This window comes from Impatiens glandulifera, chromosome 7 (assembly GCF_907164915.1).
Source record: "Impatiens glandulifera chromosome 7, dImpGla2.1, whole genome shotgun sequence".
NCBI classification, from domain to species: domain Eukaryota; kingdom Viridiplantae; phylum Streptophyta; class Magnoliopsida; order Ericales; family Balsaminaceae; genus Impatiens; species Impatiens glandulifera.
In genome coordinates, this window is record NC_061868.1 from 27,705,757 (window position 1) to 27,729,688 (window position 23,932).

Sequence of the window (23,932 nt, forward strand, 5' to 3'; positions counted from 1 at the left end):
TCTTGGAGCAATAAACTCTTCGCCTCCTAGGTTAGATGGTGGAGATCTCCTCCAAATAGGATTTTCTTAACTAGAAAGGGTCCTTCCCATTGGGGTTGAAACTTGCCCCTAGGGTCTAGGAGTTTTCTCGGGTTTGTGTTATAACTAGATTACCTTCTTTGAAGTTTCTAGATTTTACATTTCTATTGAAAGTTCCTGACATACATTTTTGGTAGGCTTGAGTTTTACATAGAGCATTTAATTTTTTATCCTCCATTAACGTTAGTTGGTCATATCGTGATTTGAGTTAGTCTTCTTTTATAACATGGCTTTCTAAGAGTATTCTTAGGGTTGAAATCTCTATTTGGATGGGTTATACGGTGTCAATGCCGTAAACCAAAGAGTAGGAAGTTACGTCCGTCGAAGTTCGAGCAATTTTATGATATCTCCATAAGGCGTATGACAGCTTCTCATGCTAGTCGTTATATGTTCTAGTCATCTTCTTGATGATCCTAATCATATTTTTGTTTGCTGCTTCGACCACACCATTGGTCTAGGGTCTATAGGGCGATGATATGTGATGCTTGACCTTGAACTCTTCGGGCAATTGCAATACTTTTCCTTAGAAGTGTCGACCATTGTTTGAAATCAGGACGTGAGGAACTCTATATCTAGCGATGATGCTAGTTCGGGTGAACTTGGACACTTGAGATGATTTCAAGACATTGTAGGAGGCTGCTTCAACCCATTTGGTGAAGTAGTTTATGGCGACAAGTATGAACTCGTGTCCATTTAATGTGTGGGGATAGATTTTTCCAATGACGTTAATGTCCTATGTATAAAAGGGTTAAGGGGATCTCATAAATAACTTTAAAATTGTAGTTAGGAGTCTTTGAGCTCCAAAAGTGATTAAGGTGAAACATAGATTTTCAAAGTTGTAAAATTTGGAAGTTTAATTTTATTTTAATGAATTTAAAATTGTAGTTAAGAGCCTTTGAGCTTCAAAAGTGATTAGGGTGGAACTTGGGAATCTAAATTGTTAGAATTTTAAAGTCCTATTTGTTTTGATAACTTTAAAATTGTAGTTAGGATCAGCTTTAAAAGTGATTAAGGAGATAATGTGTCGATTCAAATTATGGGATTCATTTGACTCAAATCCTAAATCAGCTTCCCGAAAAAGCTCATAACACATTGAGATTTTTAGTGTTACTCAGACGAGTAACTACTCATAAGGAAAATGACACAAGGGGCTCAAATGAAGATGGGTTATTGATTCTAGTTTGCCACCGTGTCGGTTTATTGGCATGACCTGTGGACTCCTCAAGATTCCATTTGTGGAACGTGTCACGAAATTGTGAATGTTAGAATAACGTTCACGCAACTCGTACGTGACATGACCCATTTTCGCCCACAATGTTCAAACCAAAATGTAATTTTTTTAAAAGAAATTAACTACCTTTTCCAAAGGATAAATTTCTGATTATTTGGTACTAGAATCCTACAAAAGTTTCCTAATAATTTTAGAGCAAGCTTAAAAATCAAAATAATGAATAATGAATTTTCAAATAAGACATAATTAAGCTAAAGTTTAAAAAAACCTAAAGTTGTTCAAAAATACAACATGATCATGTATTTTATACGCATAACATAATAATAATGCTCTCAAAGTTTTTCAAAATTTTTTTAATTTATGTTTTATACTTTATGTACAAAATTGGACTAATTTGTTCAAAATTAGAAGTTTAAAATAGAAAACCAACTCAAAAAAATAATTTAACAAAATTATAAGTTTAGAGTGAAAAATTCACGTGACCAAAAGTGTAAGGGCACGCGTGAACCATTGAGTGGTTAATTTAAATAAACCCTAAAAGTTTGGAAAATAAAAAAGAAGGCATTCACCGATTATTTTGATGCTACACATACACGGTGCTTGTATTCCACTCAAAAAATGACACCTATACACAAAAGTGAAGCATCACCTTCTTTATTTATTGATTTTTTTCTCTTTATACAGGTGTCGGGCTTTAGTGGATATTGGCATTACCTGTATGGGTAGCATCGAACTAACCCCGGAAAGTCGTGATTATGGCGTCCTTCTTCTATGTCGCCATTTGGGTTCTTCAACTCCATCCGTCGATATCTTTCACCACAGTGCTCTTTTTTCGTTGATTTTTGGACCAAAATGCTCCTCTTCAACTTCATCTATTGAAACTGGACGAGTCTTCTTGTTTAAAGAGATGCGTGAATATTGGAGACTCGAGACCGATTCAGAAAGGTTCCTTGAATGATTTAGAGTGAGTGATTGTCATTTAGAATCGAAATCATGGCCTCTAAGGAAGAAACTAGATCTGAGTTATTTTTTATTTTTCAAGAACTTTTAGGAATAATGATGATGAATGGATAAGTTAGATTAGATTTTGAAGTTTATGGCACCAGTCTCGTATTGAATGGTCTCCTTTAGAGAAAACGCACAATTTCAAATTTAATGTAAAAAACCTCTCCGGGAAAATCGAAGATCATAGGGGTGTTCTTGTGATCGTGGGTTGATTAGGAATGGTTTTCGGATTGATTTCCAACTATTTCAAGGCTTAACTGTTGCCCGAATCAAACAGAACTGTAAATTTGAATTATTGGCTGGAAATTTTAAGAGTTTCGATTTAATCTTGTTTTAGCTTGATTCAATTGTGTAATGGATCTCAATTTAATGTCTATCAAGCTGAATGATCAAGAAATGATCAAGAAGATTTGTAGATTTGCAACTGTAATACAAATTAATAAGTATATGTTAGTATTTTAATAGAATGTTTTAAGTAGATTGAAATTGTAATATATGTAAAGTGTAAGGGCTATTTTGTTAGTTTAGTAAAACTAATTTGGGGTTTTAGCCGATTGACACTTTTTAACTTTGATAACTGATTCATCAATGAAGTTGAGTTTTTTCTCTGCCTTCTCTCTACTATTTGTTTTCTTGATTAATCTAGCAAAGTGATCTTGCTAGATTTGTTCATGGTATCAGAGCATGGTTCATATTCTTCTTCAAACTCAGAAGATAGTGATTCAACCGACAAGAATCAAGAAGTGAAGATTTCAAACCCTAATTTGACTATCAGCGAAGGATCGTCGTCTTCAAACTCAGATCAATAAACAGAGGCTCGATTGAAGAGGAGAATGACGAACAAGAGGAAATAAAACACTGATCCACTACTTCTTCAAAATGGAGACATCACAGGTGCAATAATTACTAATTCTATACTAACAAGATCTCATTACTATGAGTGGTGTACAAGTATTAGACTAGCATTGGAGGCAAAAATGAAGCTCAGATTCATCGACGGATCTTGTAAGATGTCACTAGATGTAGATGGAGTAATGCAATGGAAGTTAGTGGATGCTATGGTGAGAAACTGGATAATGAACATTATGGATCAAAACCTGAAAATTCATTTCCAGAATGCTGTAACTGCTCAACAACTATGGAAAGATATTCGAAGTAATACGAAGGCAACAACGGACCAAGACGTTTTCAGTTAGGGAAGAATATATCCACTATTCAACAAGGTACTTCTGATATTGTTGAGCATTATTCCAAAGTTAAATTGATTTGGGATGAAACTGCACATTTGAAGCCAACAAGAAAGTGCAACTATGATAGATCAGATGTTGTCAATTGTTATGGATGTACGGTTGTAAGTGAAGTAGCGCAAGATGTTGAAGAAGCAAAGTTGCCTCAGTTTCTGATGGGAGTAAATGACTCTTATGAACATGTTGTGGATAATATGTTAGCATCAGATCCATGGTCTTCAGTTCATAAGGCATTTACTATTTTAGTTAATGTTGAAACTAAGAGGAAATTAGCATATCAAAAGGAGAATACACTGCAATGATGGTGAAGGAGAAGACAGAATTGAACAACAAGAATCAGAAAATTGAAGGAAGTTCAAAATTACTTACTGAAAAATCCAAACCCTACAAGAACTCTATCTGTACTCACTGTGGATAAAAAGGTAACATAAAAGAAGGTTGTTTCAAATTGCTTGGATATCCGGAGTGGTTCAAACAATCAAGAAAAAAACAGGTTGCTGTCAACACAGCAAATGTGGCAAATTCTCCATTGGATGACATTGAAGAACATGTAGAGGTTACTGGAACGGAATATAAACAGTTCAAAGAATGGTGCAAGGAAAATTCAAAAGGAAAAAGGAAGGTAGCAGCAGGAACTTCAGAGTATAGTGCAGGTAAGTACACTAAAATTCTAACCTGTTATGATTCTTGTTATGCATTTACATTTGAACACAGTATGAGCACATATCATGATGATAACAATGATATAATGTGGCTGATAGATTCAGGGGCAAGCAGTCATGTTTGCAATACTAGAAAACTGCTCATTAATATTAGAAAACTTGAGAAAGTAAGGATCCTTTATTTAGCGGATAGATCAATTAAAAAAAATAGTTGAATTAGGAGATATGAAACTAAATGAAATATTAGTGCTAAAAGATGTCATGATCGCAAAAGACTTCAAATACAATCTAATATCAGTAGCAAAATTGATTAAAGATGAGAATATGATGTGCATATTTGATGAAGATGAATGTATTTTACAGGACCGTAAATTGGTCAACAAATTTCAGCTTGGGAAGAAAATTGGAAATTTGTTTTTCTCTTCACTTCGTTATTGTTCTAAAGACATTTCTCATAGTAGTTCTACTGAATTTTCATCTCCTGTTATTGATTTTATTAGAATGCATAACAGACTTGGTCATCCATCTCCAAAAGTCATGAATAATGTCTACCCTGGTTTGGGAAATAAGATACACCATTGTGAAGTTTGTTCCATTACAAAAATGTCAAGATTGCCTTTTCCTGATAGTTGTTCTTTTCAAAAAAAATGTTTTGAACTTATTCATGTTGACCTTTGGGGACCTTATAAGGAACCATCAATAATTCAAGTTTCTTATATGTTAACCATAGTAGATGATTATAGTAGATGCACTTGGATTTTTCTTCTCAAAGATAAAACATGTGTATTTGAAAACATGAAAAATTTTATTACTTTGGTGAAAAATTAATATGAATCTTCAGTTAAAATAGTAAGAAGTGATAATGGTACTGAATTTATAAATTCAAAATTCAATATATTTTTTAATTCTTTAGGTATCATTCATCAAAAAACTTGTGCCTATTCTCCACAAAAAAATGGTGTTGTGGAGAGAAAACATAGACACTTGATTAATGTGGCAAGGTCATTGATGAATCAATCCAAACTTCATATTAAATTCTGGCATTTCTCTCTTCTTACTGCAACTTATTTAATTAATAGAATGCCATCTTCAATTTTGGATTTTAAAATACCATATTTTATGCTACATCAAGATAACTATTCATATAATCATTTTAAAGTTTTTGGATGTTTATGTTACATTGCAAATGTTTTTCCACATAAAACCAAATTTGAAGATCGTGGCATTAAATGTATTTTTATTGGTTATCCATCTGATCAAAAAGGCTATTTGCCGCATGAAACTAGGAGGAATATTAGCATATCTAAAGGAGAATACACTGCAATGATGGTGAAGGAGAAGACAGAATTGAACAACAAGAATCAGAAAATTGAAGGAAGTTCAAAATTACCTGCTGAAAAATTCAAACCCTACAAGAACTCTATCTGCACTCACTATGGATTAAAAGGTCACATAAAAGAAGGTTGTTTCAAATTGCTTGGATATCCGGAGTGGTTTAAACAATCAAGAAAAAAACAGGTTGTTGTCAACACAGCAAATGTGGCAAATTCTCCATTGGATGATATTGAAGAACATGTAGAGCTTACTGGAACGGAATATAAACAGTTCAAAGAATGGTGCAAGGCAAATTCAAAAGGGAAAGGGAAGGTAGCAGTAGGAACTTCAGAGTATAGTGCAAGTAAGTACACTAAAATTCCAACCTGTTATGATTCTTGTTATGCATTTACATTTGAACACAGTATGAGCACATATCATGATGATAACAATGACATAATATGGCTGATAGATTCAGGGGCAAGCAGTCATGTTTGCAATACTAGAAAACTGCTCATTAATATTAGAAAACTTGAGAAAGTAAGGATCCTATATTTAGAGGATGGATCAATTAAAATAATAGTTGAATTAGGAGATATGAAACTAAATAAAATATCAGTTCTAAAAGATGTCAAGATAGCAAAAGACTTCAAATACAATCTAATATCAGTAGAAAAATTGATTAAAGATGAGAACATGATGTGCATATTTGATGAAGATGAATGTGTTTTGCAGGACCATAAATTGGTCAACAAATTTCAGCTTGGGAAGAAAATTTGAAATTTGTTTTTCTCTTCACTTTGTTATTGTTCTAAAGACATTTCTCATAGTAGTTCTACTGAATTTTCATCTCTTGTTATTGATTGTATGAGAATGCATAATAGACTTGGTCATCCATCTCCTAAAGTCATGAATAATGTCTACCCTCGTTTGGAAATTAAGATACACCATTGTGAAGTTTGTTCCATTTCAAAAATGTCAAGATTTCTTTTTCCTGATAGTTGTTCTGTTTCAAAAAAATGTTTTGAACTTATTCATGTTGACCTTTGGGGACCTTATAAGGAACCTTCAATAATTCAAATTTCTTATATGTTAACCATAGTAGATGATTATAGTAGATGCACTTGGATTTTTCTTCTCAAAGATAAAACATGTGTATTTGAAAACATGAAAAATTTTATTACTTTGGTGAAAAATCAATATGAATCTTCAGTTAAAATAGTAAGAAGTGATAATGGTACTGAATTTATAATTCAAAATTCAATATATTTTTTAATTCTTTAGGTATCATTCATCAAAAAACTTGTACCCTATTCTCCACAACAAAATGGTGTTGTGGAGAGAAAACATAGACACTTGATTAATGTGGCAAGGTCATTGATGAATCAATCCAAACTTCATATTAAATTCTGGCCTTTCTCTCTTCTTACTGCAACTTATTTAATTAATAGAATGCCATCTTCAGTTTTGGATTTTAAAATACCATATTTTATGCTACATCATGATAACTGTTCATATAATCATTTTAAAGTTTTTGGATGTTTATGTTACATTGCAAATGTTTTGCCGCATATAAACAAATTTGAAGATAGTGGCATTAAATGTATTTTTATTGGTTATCCATCTGATCAAAAAGGCTATTTGGTTTATGAAATTAATAACGGTGTTGTTACTATTTCGAGAGATGTTGTCTTTTATGAAGATATATTTTCATATCAAAATATAACTGACAATTCACATTACACAATATCTGCTCCAAATAGTTGTGAATCGTCTATTATTTTTTATAATGAAATACATTTTGATGATGATAAAACACATGAAGTTATTTCTAACAGTCCACTTGATTTGCTTGAACATTCTTCTCAATCTGACTTACAATTATCTGATAACCAACCTGTTTTATCAACTGATCATATTGTTACTTTACCTAATTCAATTGATTCTCATCATGTTCATCAAAATAGAAGAAGTACTAGGGAAAAATATTCACCCTCTTGGTTGAAAGATTTTGAAATAAATCATGTTGAGATTGAATCCACAAATTCCAGTAGATACACCCTAACACTTATCCTTTTATAAATTCTCTATTAGACTATGAATACATTAATTTTCTTTCTAATGTTGATCATATTTACACACCACAATCATTTTTAGAGGCTTCACAAAATCCTGATTGGATTCAAGCCATGACACATGAGCTTGAAGCTCTAAAACATAATCATACTTGGGAAATTACAACTTAACCAAAAGGAAAAAAGGCCATTGGTTGTCGCTGGATTTTCAAAACAAAGTTAAATTCTGATGGCAGTTTAAACAAATGTAAGGCACGTTTAGTGGCTAAAGGTTTTAATCAAAAAGATGGAATTGATTTCCATCAATATTTTGCACCTGTTGCTAAAACAGTTACAGTTCGTTTTTTAATTGCACTTACTGCCACTAAACGATGGCATTTACATCACATTGACATCAATAATGTTTTTCTTCATGGCAATCTTGATGAGAAAATTTATATGAAACTTTATGAGGGTGTACATTCTGATTTAAAAAAACCTGTTTGTAAACTAAATAAAAGTTTATATGGTTTAAAACAGGCTTCAAGACAATGGCATGCTGAAATTTCTTTAAGTCTAACTACAATAGGATTTATTAAATCAGAACATGATCATTGTCTTTATATTAAACATTCTAAATCTAGTATCACTGTTAATGATTTTCTTATTGCTAGAAATGATTTGAATGAAATTTCTTTGGTAAAGAATTTTATTGATTCTAAATTTATCATAAAAGACCTTGGGAAAGCCAAGTTCTTTCTTGGTCTTGAAATTGCACAAACCAATAATGCTTTTTTGTGTTAATCAAAGGAAATAAATTCTCGATCTTATTGGTGATGTTGGTCTTATGGGTTGTAAACCAACTAAAATACCCATGATCAAAGGCATTAAATTTTCCAATGATCATGAGAATATAATGGCAGATCCTTCTAAATATAGGAGACTTATTGGGAGATTGTTATATCTTAATTATACTAGACCAGATATTACATTTGATGTACAACAATTGTCTCAATTTGTTAATCAACCAATGAATTGTCATTGGGAAGCAGCTTAACATTTGGTTAAATATTTAAAGGGTTCAATCTCTTTGGGACTGTTTTTTCCATTTGATAATTCACTACATATTGAGGCATTCTCTGATTCTGATTGGGGTTCATGTCTAGAAACAAGAAAATCATTATTAGGTTATTGTATCATGTTTGGAAATTCGGTTATCTCTTGGAAAACAAAAAAACAACCCACTGTATCTCGTTCTTCAGTAGAGGCTGAGTATCGCAGCTTAGCTGTGACAGTTTGCGAGATTAAGTAGCTTTCATATCTTATTAATGATTTCCGAATTATTCTTCAATTACCCATTACATTACATTGTGATAATCAGGCAGCCATTCATATTACAGAAAATCCTGTATTTCATGAGCGGACAAAATATTTGGACATCGATTGTCATGTAGTTCGAAATCAATTTTTATCTGGTTTTATAAAATTGCAGCACATATCCACTAAATTACAGGTTGCTGATATTTTACAAAGGCTTTGGACTATCCACAATTCAGCTTTCTTCGATCGCGATTGTTTTTACAAGATGTGCATCTTGAGGGGGGAGTATCAAGCTGAATGATCAAGAAGATTTGTAGATTTGTAACTATAATACAAATTAATAAGTATATGTTAGTATTTTAATAGAATGTTTTAAGTTGATTGAAATTGTAATATATGTAAAGTGTAAGGGCTATTTTGTTAGTTTAGTAAAACTAATTTGGGGTTTTAGCCGATTGACACTTTTTAACTTTGATAACTGATTCATCAATGAAGTAGAGTTTTTTCTCTGCCTTCTCTCTACGATTTGTTTTCTTGATTAATCTAGCAAAGTGATCTTGCTGGATTTGTTCAATGTCAAAATGTCCTAGGGATGATACTTCATTTTGGTGAAGAAAAAATCAAAAAGGATACCAAAACAAGGACATTAAATTTTACGTTTAAATTTTACGTTTGAATTTTTCTGCTATCGGAAAGATAATCTAGTCCGGCTGCGACATGGATGCTTTTGATGGAAATGCACCACAACGGTAAACAACAAATGCGGAATTTATCCTTCGTTTGACAACACTTTCCCAAATCGTTTAAACATGTGAGGAAGCTAACAAATACATATGCAAAATGCAATCAACACAGCCCTAAAACAGTGAGTAACACACCAAGCAAGCACACACAAACAACACAGAATTTTAGCGTGGAAAACCCCTCAATGGGTAAAAACCACTGGACACCTAGTGCCGCTTAAAATTCACTATCACCAGAAAGAGAGCAATACAAAAAGTCTTCTATAGACAATACTAGAGGCATACATATTCATAATACTCTTGGAAATATGCACATCAAGGATATATAAATAATAAAAGAACAAGAAAGGAAGAATATCACCAAAAACAACTGCTACTGTTCCGGCAACGAAACCCCGACCTCCAGACCTCAGAATCCGATCTCCTCCGTCCAGAATGTTGGCCTAGAAGTTGTGAAGCTGCTGTCCAAAAAATTAGGACGATCCAACGGTGCAAACTCTAGCAATCATCAAAACACCAAGGCTGCTGGAACTTGAAGTTTTTCTCTCTTTTCTTTCTTGATTTTCTCTCTCTTTCTTTTGCTCTTATTTCTTGCAAAAGAAGCTTTCTCCCCTTTTATATTGCTCCCAAATAAGTGAATTAAGTGGGGGCCCAAGATGGGCCTATTTTCTGGGCTTTACTTCATGGACTAAGGAAACAAAAAAACCCAACAAATCTCCCCCTTTTCCTGACTATGAGGAAGAGTTCGCCATCCCGACGATAGAACAACACACTTTCAACTTTTCCCTTGTCAATGCCTTTGTCAACATATCAGAACCATTATCATCAGTGTGAACTTTATCAAGTTCAAACAACTCATCTTCAAGAGATTCTCTAATCCAATGATATCGCACATCAATATGTTTCGTTCTCTTATGAAAAACATGGAATTCTTAGCAAGGTGTATTGCACTTTGATTATCACAGAGAACCACATAGCGCTGTTGCTTGAAGCCAAGCTCTTGTAGAAATCTTTTCAACCAAAATAGTTCTTTGCAAGCTTACGGTGTTGCCATATACTCAGCCTCTGTTGTCGATAAGGCCACACACTTTTGCAATCTTGATTGCCATGAAACAGCTCCCCCTATAAATGTCATCAAATATCCAGAAGTGGATTTCATGTTATCCTTATTTCCAGCCATATCAGAATCTGTGTATCCCATAAGCACCGGCTTTTCATTTCCAAATGTGATACCCAATTTGGAAGTACCGCACAGATATCTGAGAATCCATTTAACTGCTTCACAATGCTTCCTACCAGGATTTGACAGAAACCGACTAACAGCACCAACTGCATGAGCTAAATCCGGCCTTGTACATACCATAGCATACATCAAGCTACCAACCGCTGAGGCATATGGAACCTTATCCATATCTTCAATGTCCTCCTTTGAAGTAGTACAATCTTTACCTGTTAGTTTAAAGTTGGTAGTAAGAGGAGAACTAACCACTTTATCTTTGTCCATGTTGAACCTACAAAGCACATTCTCAATGTATCGCTCTTGTGACATGTGCAACTTCTTGGCAGCTCTATCTCGAGTGATCCGTACCCCAAGAATCTGTTTCACTGGCCCCAAGTCTTTCATTGCAAAAGACTTGCTCAACTGTTGTTTCAACTTAGCAATTCTTCCTGCATTCTTGCCAACGATAAGCATGTCATCAACATAAAGCAATAAAATGATGAAATCATCATCACCAAACCTCTGAAAGAAAACTCAATGATCTGAAGTAGTCTTTCGGTAGCCTTGCTCCCCCATAACAGACTCAAACTTCTTATACCATTGTCTCGGTGCCTGCTTCAGCCCATATAGACTTTTCTGAAGTCTACACACATAATCTTCTTTACCTTCTACTTGAAACCCTTCAGGCTGCTCTATATAGATTTCTTTATCTAATTCACCGTGAAGGAAAGCAGTCTTAACATCCATCTGCTCAACCTCAAGATCAAGACTAACCGCTAAACCGAGAACCACCCGAATAGAACCCATCTTCACAACTGGAGAGAAAATCTCATCGAAATCAATACCCTTTTTCTGGCTGAATCCTTTGACCACCAATCTAGCTTTGTATCTGGGTTGTGAGGTGAGCTCATCAGTCTTCACCTTATAAACCCACTTGTTCTTCAAAGCTCTCTTGCCTTTAGGCAACTTCACCAACTCATAAGTATTGTTCTTATACTAGGAATCCATCTCATCTTGCATAGCTTCAGCCCATTCTTTCTTGTGCTCATCTTCTATAGTTTCTGCATAACACTCAGGCTCCCCCTCATTAGTGAGAAGAACATACTCATTTGCAAAATAACGTACAGAAGGAATACGATCTCTCGTAGACCGTCTAAGTGGAATACATGGTGGCATGTCTGGAATTGGTAACTCTGGATGAACAACTTCATCTACATCTTGCTCTTGAGCATCAACATCATCAGCACCATGGTCATCAATAGGAACATCATCTCCAACCTGTGTGTTAATATGTTGTATAGGAACTGGACCCAAATCAATAAGATCATCACTATGTCGAGGAATTGTCTCTGACTTCTCAACATCCTTCAAAATCTGATCTTCAATAAACACAACATCTCGGCTTCGAACAAGCTTCTTCTGAACTGGATCATAAAGCCTGTATCCAAACTCATCATTGCCATAGCCAAGGAACGCAAAGCTTAGACTTCACATCAAGCTTTGACCTTTCATCTTTGGGAATATGCACAAATGCCTTGCATCCAAAGACTCGCAAGTGAGTGTAAGAAACATCATTGTCACTCCAAACCCTGTTAGGAACATCAAACTGCAAAGGAACACAAGGGGTTAGATTAATAACGTGTACCGCCGTGTTCAACGCTTCACCCCAAAAGGAACGCGGCAACCCTGAATGTGAAAGCAAACATCTAACACTCTCAGCCAATGTTCTGTTCATCCGCTCTACTAAGCCATTCAACTGTGGTGTCTTTAGAGGAGTCTTTTGATGCCGAATACCATGCTCTCTACAGTAAGCATCAAACGGCCCAATGTATTCACCTCCATTGTCTGTCCGAATACACTTGAGCTTTTTCCAGTCTCTCTCAACTGAGGCATGAAACTGCTTAAACACATCTAAAACTTGATCTTTAGACTTCAAAGTATAAAGCCATACCTTCCGGGAGTGATCATCAATGAATGTGACAAAATATGAGCAACCACCAAGTGTTTTTGTCTTCATAGGACCACAAACATCGGAATGAACAAGATCAAGTATGTTCTCTCTTCTGTAGGGAGGATGACTCTTGAAGGAAACTCTGTTTTGTTTACCTACAAGACAATGAGAACACCTCTTCAACTGGACATCATTTACACCTGATAACACTTCCTTCTTTGACAACAAAGCCATGCCTTTTTCACTCATATGGCTAAGTCTCTTATGCCATATCTCAGTCATGTCAGCATTCTCCACAGCATTAACAATGCTCTTGGAGATCTTCGGTTGTACCACATACAACTTTGAGCACATTTTACCTCTTGCCACGATCAAAGAACCACGAGTGAGTTTCCACAAACCATTACCAAAGTAGTTGGTGTACCCATCATCATCAAGTAAACCTGTAGAAATCAAATTTAATCTCATATCCGGGACATGTTTTACATTTTGTAAAACCAACTTCATCCCAGTATCAAATTTCAAACAGACTTCTCCAATGCCAACAACCTTTGATAGCCCACTATTACCCATCTTGACATCCCAAAATCACCTGGAGTGTAAGATGAATAAAAATCTCTTCGTGATGTAACATGACACGAAGCTCCACTGTTAATCACCCATCTCGCCTCATCATGTGCAAAGTTCACCAAATTATCATCACAACAAACAAAGAAATCATTAGTGATAGTATTCACTTCAACCTTGTCACTGCCATCGTCATCTTTCCTTTGATTGTTGTTCTGGTTGTTGTAGTTTTTCTTCTTGTTCTCTTTTTTTGCCTGTCTGCAGAACTTTACTGTGTGCCCCTTTTTACCACAATAGTAACACTCAACATTAGCATACTTCCCTTTACCGGAGTTGCTAATACCACGCTGATTTCCTTTGTTACCCGGACCTCTACTCTGACTTCTCCCCCGCTTTTCAAAGACCAAGACATCTGATATTGAAGAGGAACCCTGTGACTTTCTTCTCATATCTTCATTCATAACACTGCCCTTAGCCAATTCCATGGTGATAATACCATTCGGTGCAGAGTTGGACAAGGATGCCCTAAAAGTCTCCCAAGAATCCGGTAATGTACCAAGTAACCATAGACCTTGAATCTCATCATCAAACTTGATACCCATTCCGGAAAGTTGATTCACAATGCCCTGAAATGCATTTAAGTGATCTGTAATAGGAGTGCCATCTTTGTATTGTAACTTAATCAATTTCTTAATCAAAAACAATTTATTGTTCCCAGTCTTCCGAGCATACAATTGTTCAAGCTTGTTCCACAAAGTACGAGCATGTGTCTCCCCAATAATATGATTCAGTACATTATCCTCCACCCATTGCCGAATATATCCACAAACCTGTCTATGCAAAATAGTCCATTCTGCATCTGTTTTATTCTCAGGTTTATCAGTAGCAAAAACAGGTAAGTAATAATCTTTCACATATAGGAGATCTTCCATTTTTGCCTTCCAAACATGATAATTAAAACGATTAAAATTAATCATCCTACTTGTATTAGTTTCCATCGTTCAAACAGTTCAATTCACAAATAAGCAACCAAGGCTCTGATACCACTTTGATGGAAATGCACCACAACGGTAAACAACAAATGCGGAATTTATCCTTCGTTTGACAACACTTTCCCAAACCGTTTAAACATGTGAGAAAGCTAACAAATAGGTATACAAAATGCAATCAACACAGCCCTAAAACAGTGAGTAACACACCAAGCAAGCACACACAAACAACACAGAATTTTAGCGTGGAAAATCCCTCAATGGGTAAAAACCACGGGACACCTAGTGCCGCTTAAAATTCACTATCACCAGCAAGAGAGCAATACAAAAAGTTTTCTCTAGACAATACTAGAGGCATACATATTCATAATACCCTTGGAAACATGCACATCAAAGATATATAAACAATCAAAGAACAAGAAAGAAAGAATATCACCAAAAACAATTGTTACTGTTCCAGCAACGAAACCCCGACCTCCAGAGCTCAGAATCCAATCTCACCGTCCAGAATGTTGGCCCAGAAGTTGTGAAGCTGCTGTCCAAAAAATTAGGACGATCCAACGGTGCAAACTCCGGCAATCATCAAAACACTAAGGCTGCTGGAACTTAAGTTTTTCTCTCTTTTCTTTTTTGATTTTCTCTCTCTTTCTTTTGCTCTTATTTCTTGCAAAAGAAACTTTCTCCCATTTTATATTGCTCCCAAATAAGTTAATTAAGTGGGGACCCAAGATGGGCCTATTTGCTGGGCTTTTACTCATGGACTAAGGAAACAAAAAAACTCAACAGCTTTCTCGGTGTTAGATTGTGGAAGCACGTTGGTGGTCCAAAAGCGTTGATCATCAGGCGCGCGGGCGGTCCAAACGTTGTTAGTGCATCTTTTTTATTTTGTTTTGTTTTTAGGTTTATGTTTTAATTCACAATTTTTTTTTATTTTTTTTTTTTGTTAAAACTCCAAATTCTATAATTTTTTGAGATTACGTGGTTAATTCAGTAGTTTTGAAATACTTTTTAGAATAATTTTGAAAATAGTGGATTTAAATGATTTATTTATCTCGAAATCATTTTTAATAAATTACTAAAAACTTTACAAAACATCATTTATGCTTCTTCTTTGTTTGGTTGAAAAAAAATGAGTGTATTACACTGTCATCTTAAATTAGTGATATACATATGTGTCTATCTATCATTTCAGATTGATAATGATGTAAGAGGATTCTAACAACAATAAACTTTTGACATGTAATGGACCAAAAAAGATATATATTTTTGAGGATATATATGAATATGATTTAGAAAAGTAAAAGTATAGTCATTAAATGTTGATTAAGGATAAGTACAAAATAATATTTAAAATTATTCATGTAATTTTGTTTCAGATTGCATGCATATATTATTATTAGATAGATTTTTTTTTTTTTTTTTTTTTTTTTTTTTTTTTTTGTATAAGGCCTCGTTTGATGAAGTGGTTTTTGAGATAAAGCCCAGTTTTTATCCCAAAACCCAAACATCTTAACAATCATCAAATCAAATAATTTTATCATTTAAATACCAAAACTATCCTCTTATTTTATTTTCTCTCTCTAAACCATCGTTTTCTCACCTACCCCATATCTTTAAAGTCAAAGGGCAAATTAGTCTTTAAATTTTAAAAACAAGTTTTTTCCTACTTTTTATGAAGCAAAGGGTTTTTTTGAATAAAATCCAGACAAAATTCAAAAAACCACTTCTTCAAACAAGGCCTAAATGCTTGCATCATACACACGTGTATTTTAATTTGTTTGATTGTTCTTCACTATAAAATTGGGAAAGAAAACAAATTGACCAGGACCGTGTTTCTTAAGACTAGTGAGAGAGTAGGGAGTCAAAGGACGGATTGATTTCAAATCGCATGGCAGCTCCAGCTATTTCCACCGATTCTTCTCTTCTCTCCCAGAGGTAAATCTCAGCCTCTTCCTCCATTCATTCATTACCTTGTGATTTTGCGTTTTTGAATCGCAGCATCATTGCTGGAATTTCAATTTTCTTTTCATTTCATTTATCATACGATTGATTGATTGAGTAGATGAGATGAGATTCGTTAATTACTTTCAGAAACAGATAGATGGAGGAGAGATATAAGCTAAAGATGTCGAATCGGAAGGAAAAACATTAGTTGTTCTTAGATTATTTCCATGTGTCTGCAGCTTAACTGAGAGATCTGTAGTTGAGAAAAAGAGGAAAAAATTAATTTCTCATTGTTCATCATCAGTATAACCGCTTTTAGGTATACCATCAAATCGATTTAATTAGGTTTATAAGAGTTATTACATTCTTCAGTTCAGTTCAGTTCAATGTTAATTATTAGATCTCTCAATGTTTGATTATGTTAAGCAGACAATATGATCAGAAATTTGTAAATCTCTAATCATGTTCTTTGTTCAATCATTGTTTCTCCATGAACATGTTCTGAATTCCTAGGTTATATAATTTTGCTCACTGCAGATGGTAGCCTCTTTCGTGATCTTCTACCTTTTTACTATACATACATTTCTATGTTTAAGGCTGAAAATGCTGAATAGTTTTAGAAGAATTTGCCGATCAAATGAATTTTCAAATGTATATTGAAGAACACAAGTTGTTATTTGTTCCTAAATTATAAATTGAACCTGATTGAACATGTTTTACATGAGTTATTATGTTTCTTTCATTTAGGTTGGTCGGTAAGGTAGCTCTAGTGACGGGAGGTGCAACAGGCATCGGCGAAGCCATCGTTCGTTTGTTTAACAAACATGGTGCAAAAGTATGTTTCGTCGATGTTCAAGACGAACTCGGTCACCGTCTCTGCCAAGTCCTAGGTTCCGAAACCAGCTATATTCACTGCGATGTCACGGTTGAGGACGACGTCCGTCGCGCGGTGGACTTCACCGTCGAACGGTTCGGGACACTCGATATCATGATCAACAATGCCGGGATAGGAGGTCCACCTTGTCCTGACATTCGCGAGTTCGACCTCTCGATATTCGAGAGGGTGTTCGACGTGAACGTGAAGGGTGTTTTCCTCGGAATGAAGCATGCAGCCCGTGCAATGATCCCTATGAAGAAGGGATCGATCGTGTCGATCTGCAGCGTCGCGAGCGTGATTGGAGGGATGGGGCCTCACGCATACACCGCATCCAAACACGCGGTTCTCGGGCTTACTAGGAACGTCGCTGCGGAGATGGGAAACCACGGGATACGCGTGAATTGCATCTCGCCTTATGCTGTCACCACGAGCTTGGCGGTTGCGCACCTTCACGAGGAGGAGAGGACCGAGGATGTTATGGCGGGATTTAGGAGCTTTGTTAGTAAGAACGCTAATTTACAAGGCGTGGAATTAACTGTCGATGATGTGGCGAATGCGGCTTTGTTCTTGGCTAGCGATGAGTCGAGGTACATTAGCGGGGATAACTTGATGCTTGATGGCGGTTTCACATGTACAAATCACGTTCTTCGTGTTTTTCGTTGAGAATTTAACGTTGAAATCAATGTTTTTTAAGTGTTAGAGAATTTAAAGTTTGAAATCAATGTTTTTTAAGTGCTTAGAATTAATTTACCAAATCGGATTGTTTTAATACTTTGATTGGGGAAGTTGGTTTATTAATAAGTATATTATAAACTATTTGAATCTATTTAATAAATTAATAAATTTTGGGGACTTCTTTATTATTTTGTGGATTGGGGCGGTTTGGACGGCCGGAGGTCCTACCGGCGGCCCACTTTCCGCCGTCCACTGCTCACCTTTAGAGAATTTACTAGAAATTTTAAAGTTCTATATTTTAATTATTTTTCTATTTATATTTTTCTTGATGTTGATATTACAATTACTTTTTTTTAAAACATAAACATGGACCTACATTATTTGAAAACTTTTTTTTTGGTCAGATTTTTGTTCTGAATAGATTCTAAATTATTGGTTACTTTCTTACAAAAGTATTAGTTTAAGCTTAATTTATTGCTTTCCAATTTTATTTAATTTAATTTTTAAAATTAAAATACTATCAAAATCTAAATATCTTTCTTAATTATTAAGTTTAACATCACAATGAAATTTTTAAGATAAAAATAACTTTATTTTCTATAAACTAAAACAATTAGAAAATTATTAATGATGCTATACAGTTTTGTCTCTTTCCTCTCTATCTTAATTTTTCTATTATCATTTTGAACAAAAATAAATTTAAACTTATATGTAAAATAAAAGATAAAAAAAAATATAATTTATCTGAAAACAACATATAAGTATTTAATTTGAATAATTTTTAAAGTGCACACCCAACCATATAGCAAACAATTAGTTTCAGTTAATTAGTTGTACCAGTCGGTCAATTTTGTTGGCTAAATAATTCAAATATAACTAAAATTTATTATTTTTTAAATTCAACCATAATAAAAAAAAATACATATAAATCAGTTTTAAGAGTAAATATTTTTTCAAAACAGAAAAAGAACTTTAGTATTATTATTATATATTTTTTAAATATGTATTGTAGAAGAATTTTAATAATTTTAGAAAAGTTTAATCATGAACTCTGAATTCTAACTAAATTATGCAATAATTTCTAAATTATGCAATAATTTCTAAATTATGCAATAATTTCTAAATTTTAATTATGATTTAAATTTTAACTATAATTCATTAAGTTGGTTGAGTTTAGTTGAGTAATTTGAAGTAGTTTTTTTATTTTCTTCAAAATATGTATACAAATAATTACTTAGATCATGTTATAAAATATTAAAAAATAGAATTAAAAAATTATATAATTTGACAAGAAAACAATAAGACAAGACAATAAATATGAAATAAGTAATCAAAATGGAGTTGGTTTCCTTGTCATATCCTCCATATTGGCTATTTGGCTTCACATGAGAAAATCATTTTATTGTATTTCTTGTTGACTGTTTACATTATATTTAAAATTAATCTTAGAAACTAAAATTAATGATAATTTTTCTTTCAAATAACATTAGAAAACAATATTAATTAAATTTTTTTTTTCTTTAAATCATAACCTCATGGCCCATCATCCATTATTACTCTTTTTCCAAAGTTGATATGCCAAGAAAATTATACTTTTTCTCTCTCAACCCACCAACACAAGAAGAGAGAAACTATTATTTCTTTCTTCATCTCAAGAACAAAGAAGAAAAGAAGAAGAAGAAGAAGAAGGCAAGAAGCAACCCACCTCAGAATCTCATCTTTCTTTAAACATGGTTCAAAGAAACAAACCCACCAATCTCAACTTATTCCAACCATCTGATCATCATCATCATCTTAAAACTGTCAAGAAGATGCTAATAAACCCATCTTCTCCAAACTACCTTGAAGACTCCATGAACAGAGGACCTTCTGACCTCAACAACAACAAGATGAAGAAATCAAGATCAAATTTCTCAAAGGAAGTTTCAGAATCCGGAAAGCCGCCGCCCAACTACATGAAGTCCACAAGCAGTTTCGATGCTAAGAAAGATAGCTTGAAGAATTTAAGGAAAACTACTAGCTTTAAATCTCCAAGATCTTCAACGAAGAAAAACCCTTCTGTTTTAATTAACAGAGATACTTGTTCTTCGACTCTCAAAGATTCAAAGTTTCCAGCTTTTCTTGAATTAAACCATGGAAGCACTCAACTGGAAGGGACGTCTATCTTCAAGGTCTGTCATTATACATATTGTTCTTTAAATGGACATCATCATCATAATCCTCCTTTGCCTCCCCTTAACCGTTTCATATCGACAAAGCGACAAATCCTTAAGACCTCTTGTCTATCCCCTCCACCGGAATCCACCGGCGGTGACCGGCCGGAAAACGTTGATGATCCTGATATTACCACCGACAATGACCCAGAACAGTCTGAATGTCTAGAGAGACAGATACTTGAAATTCCTAGCACCGACAATGAATCAGAACAGTCTGAAGATCTTGAGATGGAAATGGATGATGATGTTGAGGAAGAAGCGGAGGTTTCAGACGAAATTAACAATCTTGATGAAATCTTGGAAGAATTTAATGTTGAGAAATCTATTGATGAGATGAGTGGCAATGGGCAACTAGAAGAAGAGGATGAAGTTCAAAGAATTGATCTTGATCATCTTGATCATATGAAGATAGTGAAATCTGATGAGATGAGTGGCAATGGGCAACTAGAAGAAGAGGATGAAGTTCAAACAATTGATCTTGATCATCTTGATCATCTGAAGATAGTGAAATCTGATAGGGGATTGGAAGAAATTGATGAAGAACAAAAAGGGTTTAATCCTAAGCAGCCAAATTACTTAGATGTTGAGAATGGACCTGAAACAGAGAAGGTTGATCTGAAACATCAAGAATTGGATGACAAGAAGAATTCAGAAGAATGGATGCTTGATTATGCAATTCAGCAGGCTGTTAATAAACTCGGTTCTGCACGAAAGAAGAGGGTTGGTTTACTGGTGGAAGCTTTCGAGAAAGTGATACCGATACACCAATTTGATCGATCGATGTCGTCGTCACCGGTGGGAATGAATCATTCAAGGCCAATTATTCAAGCATGCATATGATGATATGGATATTTACTGATTAAGGTTGGTTGTGTAAATAATGCTAAGATGTAAATGTACTGCTTACTAAAAGTTAGAATGTGTTATTTGGTTATCCCTTCTAACTGTAAAAACTATGGATTGGATTTGAATATTGGTTTGGCTTTGATGTTTATTTATGTCTAATGATTGGTTTGGCTTTTGATGTGTATCTTATGATTGGTTTGGCTTTGAACTAATTAAAGACTAGTTTTGTCTATTGATCTACTTTCAAAACAAATGCAAATTGTCAAGTTCAATTTGAAGTTTGGGGATAGATAACCCATAATGCTAGCTTATCTTGTAGACTAAATTTGAGTTTTAATGTTCCATTCTTATTAAACCGTTCTTGTTAAAAAGGTTTAAACTAAATCCAACTAAAAAAAAGTTATTATAGTGAAGGTAAGAGTCTTAAAATAAATAAATCATTGTGTAAAAATAAAATAAATAACTTCATTATTTTTATGCTAAATTTGTTATGTCAATGCATTTGTAAAATTGTAAGAATTTATTTTTAAAAGTTATATAATTAAATATAAAATTAATTTAAAAAACAATAATAAATAAATGATACTAAAAATAAAAATTATAATTATAAAATTAATTTAATGAGTTTATTTGTTTGAATAATTAATTCTTTTTAATAAATAAATATAAATTCACTTTATTTTTATAAAATCAAAATAATTTATATTATCATAAAATTAAAATAGTATAATTTTAAAGTTCACCTAAACTCAAAATCATTAAATTTTTTACAAATGAGAAGATTTTAAGAACTAAATTTTAATTGATTTAATTAAATCTTATATTATTTTTAACTTATTTCAACCTATGCTTATAGAACCAAATATATGATCTCAATTCATAATAACACTTATTCAATAAATAAATATATAAGAGTTAGGGAGGAGGAGGAACATTTAAATTGGTAATCATTTATCCTTACCATCAGGAATTAATATTTTATCCATACATTATACTTTATCAAAAATTTCGGTACTGAAAAATTTATATATTTATCATATCTTAATTTCGATATACCTTGATTTCGATACGATATAACTTTTACTCTTTATACTGAAAAAATATACTCTATTCAATTTATTTCACACAATTTTTTTGGTAAAAGTATGACTAAACAAAACACTTTCTTGTCAATATCGTCTTTTCCGTTAATATAATTTAATTTTTATCACCAAAACTTGTTTCATAGAATAAAACCGACTCAACTTATATTTATTTAGTTTTTTAACTAACTAACCCTTCTAAAAACGGCTATAATTTCGTTAATTTATCCATTTTATTCATAAATTTCACAACCAAATTTTAAACCACCCCAATTTTTTTTTTATGGTTCACCGTTCATGGTGATACCGAACCAATAATTAGAACATAACTAACAATCCAGGATCATACTATGTACAAGATCATATGACCGTGTTATTAAAACCTTAGTCTTTAACGTGGTATAAGACCACTAACAAAGACATTGAAACAGGAAGATCGGTTGCATTTATCGATGGGATAACTGCTCTTAGTTATAGACTTATTTAAGAAAACAAAAACAAGAAGTTGTCAAAACCCTAAGAGAGTGATCCGTAAATCGCCGGAGTATCACCGGAATATCTTAATCTCCAAGCAGAAATGGAATAGAGAGGAATATGTTTCCAACAAATGACCAAACAACCTTTTTGATCTTTAATATCAAACCCATCAAACCCACAACTACGCAACAATCTCATTGCTTGAAGTCTTCCATGATAATTAAATGGAACATTCCAAAATCCACCCAACTCTAACCTCGGCATCCATCTCTCTAACTTCTCATGCCTCTCCCTTCTCTCCGCACCCTCACAAGCCACAATGTTCTTGATTTCCTCTCCGAACATCATCTTCTCAATCTTCTCCCTCTCCGGCGACATCCTCGGAAAATTAGCCTCCAACGAATCGAACAAAGCTCCGTAGAAGTTCATCGATTCCTCCACTCTTTCCACTAAGTTAACATTGTTGTTTCCGTTCCATTCTTGCTCCATCATTACCAAGATTTTCGGAGAAAGCCCATAAAGAGAATTCAAAAAACCCGCGATCATTCTCGTCTGGAGTGGCGAAGAAGAAGACGAGGAGGACGCTGTCGAACCCGGGCTGCAAGTCGAGTTCGAGTTCGTGTCCTCCAACGCAAGGAGAGAGTTAAGTTTAAGAAGGGAACAAATCGCGAGGGCTTCTCCGGACTTGTGCAAGCTTTCTATATCGAGAAGTTCGAGTTTAGAAGCGATGGGATTGAAGCGAAACGGAACGGTTAATCTATCTGCTTCTTCTTTAAGCCGACGACCCATTAAGTTTAAAACCTCTTGTTGTTCATGAACGCCGGTGATTCTCAACATCGGTGGTCCTTCCGGTCGAGCTCTTAAAGAATGAAGAAGATTAACCCATTGATCAGGAGCAAAACAATTAAGATCTACAATATGCACCATTTTCTCTCCTTCCATAGCTTCTATTATGGCTTCGTTAGTGATCGAATATGAAATCCTTAAGAATGGACATAACTCGAAGAACAACCTTCGAATTTGGATATCTTCAAAAACAGAGGTTCTGTTTGTTGAATTCAAAGCTCCATATCCAGACCAACTACTTTTAAGAATTCGATCCGCAAAAGCTTTATTGAAATAACAAGCGATCCTCTGCATTCTATCTCCATCAAGAGTAGCAAGATGGTCTATTTGTACAAGTAAAGCCATGGCATTATCGAAATTACCAGAAGAAATGTGACCAGCACAACCCACAAGAAGACTGATTAAACTCAGACCTCTTTCTTCTGAGTTCATCGTCTCCCTCAGCCACCGGAACGGCGTAACATCGCCCCCCGGTGGCGAAGGTGACGGAAACAGCACCATCATCTACTGCCCGCAAATGGTTTTTTGTGATTGATGAAAAATCCTAGTTATCATCTTCCAAGGAAGTTCTATTTCAAATGAATATATA

General features: G+C 34.1%; 3 protein-coding genes across 3 annotated transcripts; 2 read left to right on the top strand and 1 right to left on the bottom strand.

Moving 5' to 3' along the window:
* Window positions 1–16,193: 16,193 nt before the first annotated feature.
* On the top strand, window positions 16,194–18,017 carry LOC124945691 (xanthoxin dehydrogenase). The gene is made up of 2 exons (XM_047486168.1): window positions 16,194–16,315; window positions 17,072–18,017. The coding sequence occupies exons 1-2, from the start codon at window positions 16,269–16,271 to the stop codon at window positions 17,862–17,864; spliced, it is 840 nt and encodes a 279-aa protein (XP_047342124.1). The 5' UTR covers window positions 16,194–16,268; the 3' UTR covers window positions 17,865–18,017.
* Window positions 18,018–19,461: 1,444 nt separating this feature from the next.
* LOC124910498 (calmodulin binding protein PICBP-like) lies at window positions 19,462–21,090 on the top strand. Its single transcript, XM_047451141.1, has one exon. The coding sequence runs from the start codon at window positions 19,607–19,609 to the stop codon at window positions 20,930–20,932; it is 1,326 nt and encodes a 441-aa protein (XP_047307097.1). The 5' UTR covers window positions 19,462–19,606; the 3' UTR covers window positions 20,933–21,090.
* A 1,341-nt stretch (window positions 21,091–22,431) lies between these two features.
* Window positions 22,432–23,844, bottom strand: LOC124909670 (scarecrow-like protein 3). The gene has a single exon (XM_047450327.1). It carries the CDS (start codon window positions 23,842–23,844, stop codon window positions 22,537–22,539), a length of 1,308 nt encoding a protein of 435 aa, XP_047306283.1. The 3' UTR covers window positions 22,432–22,536.
* Between the last annotated feature and the right edge of the window lie 88 nt (window positions 23,845–23,932).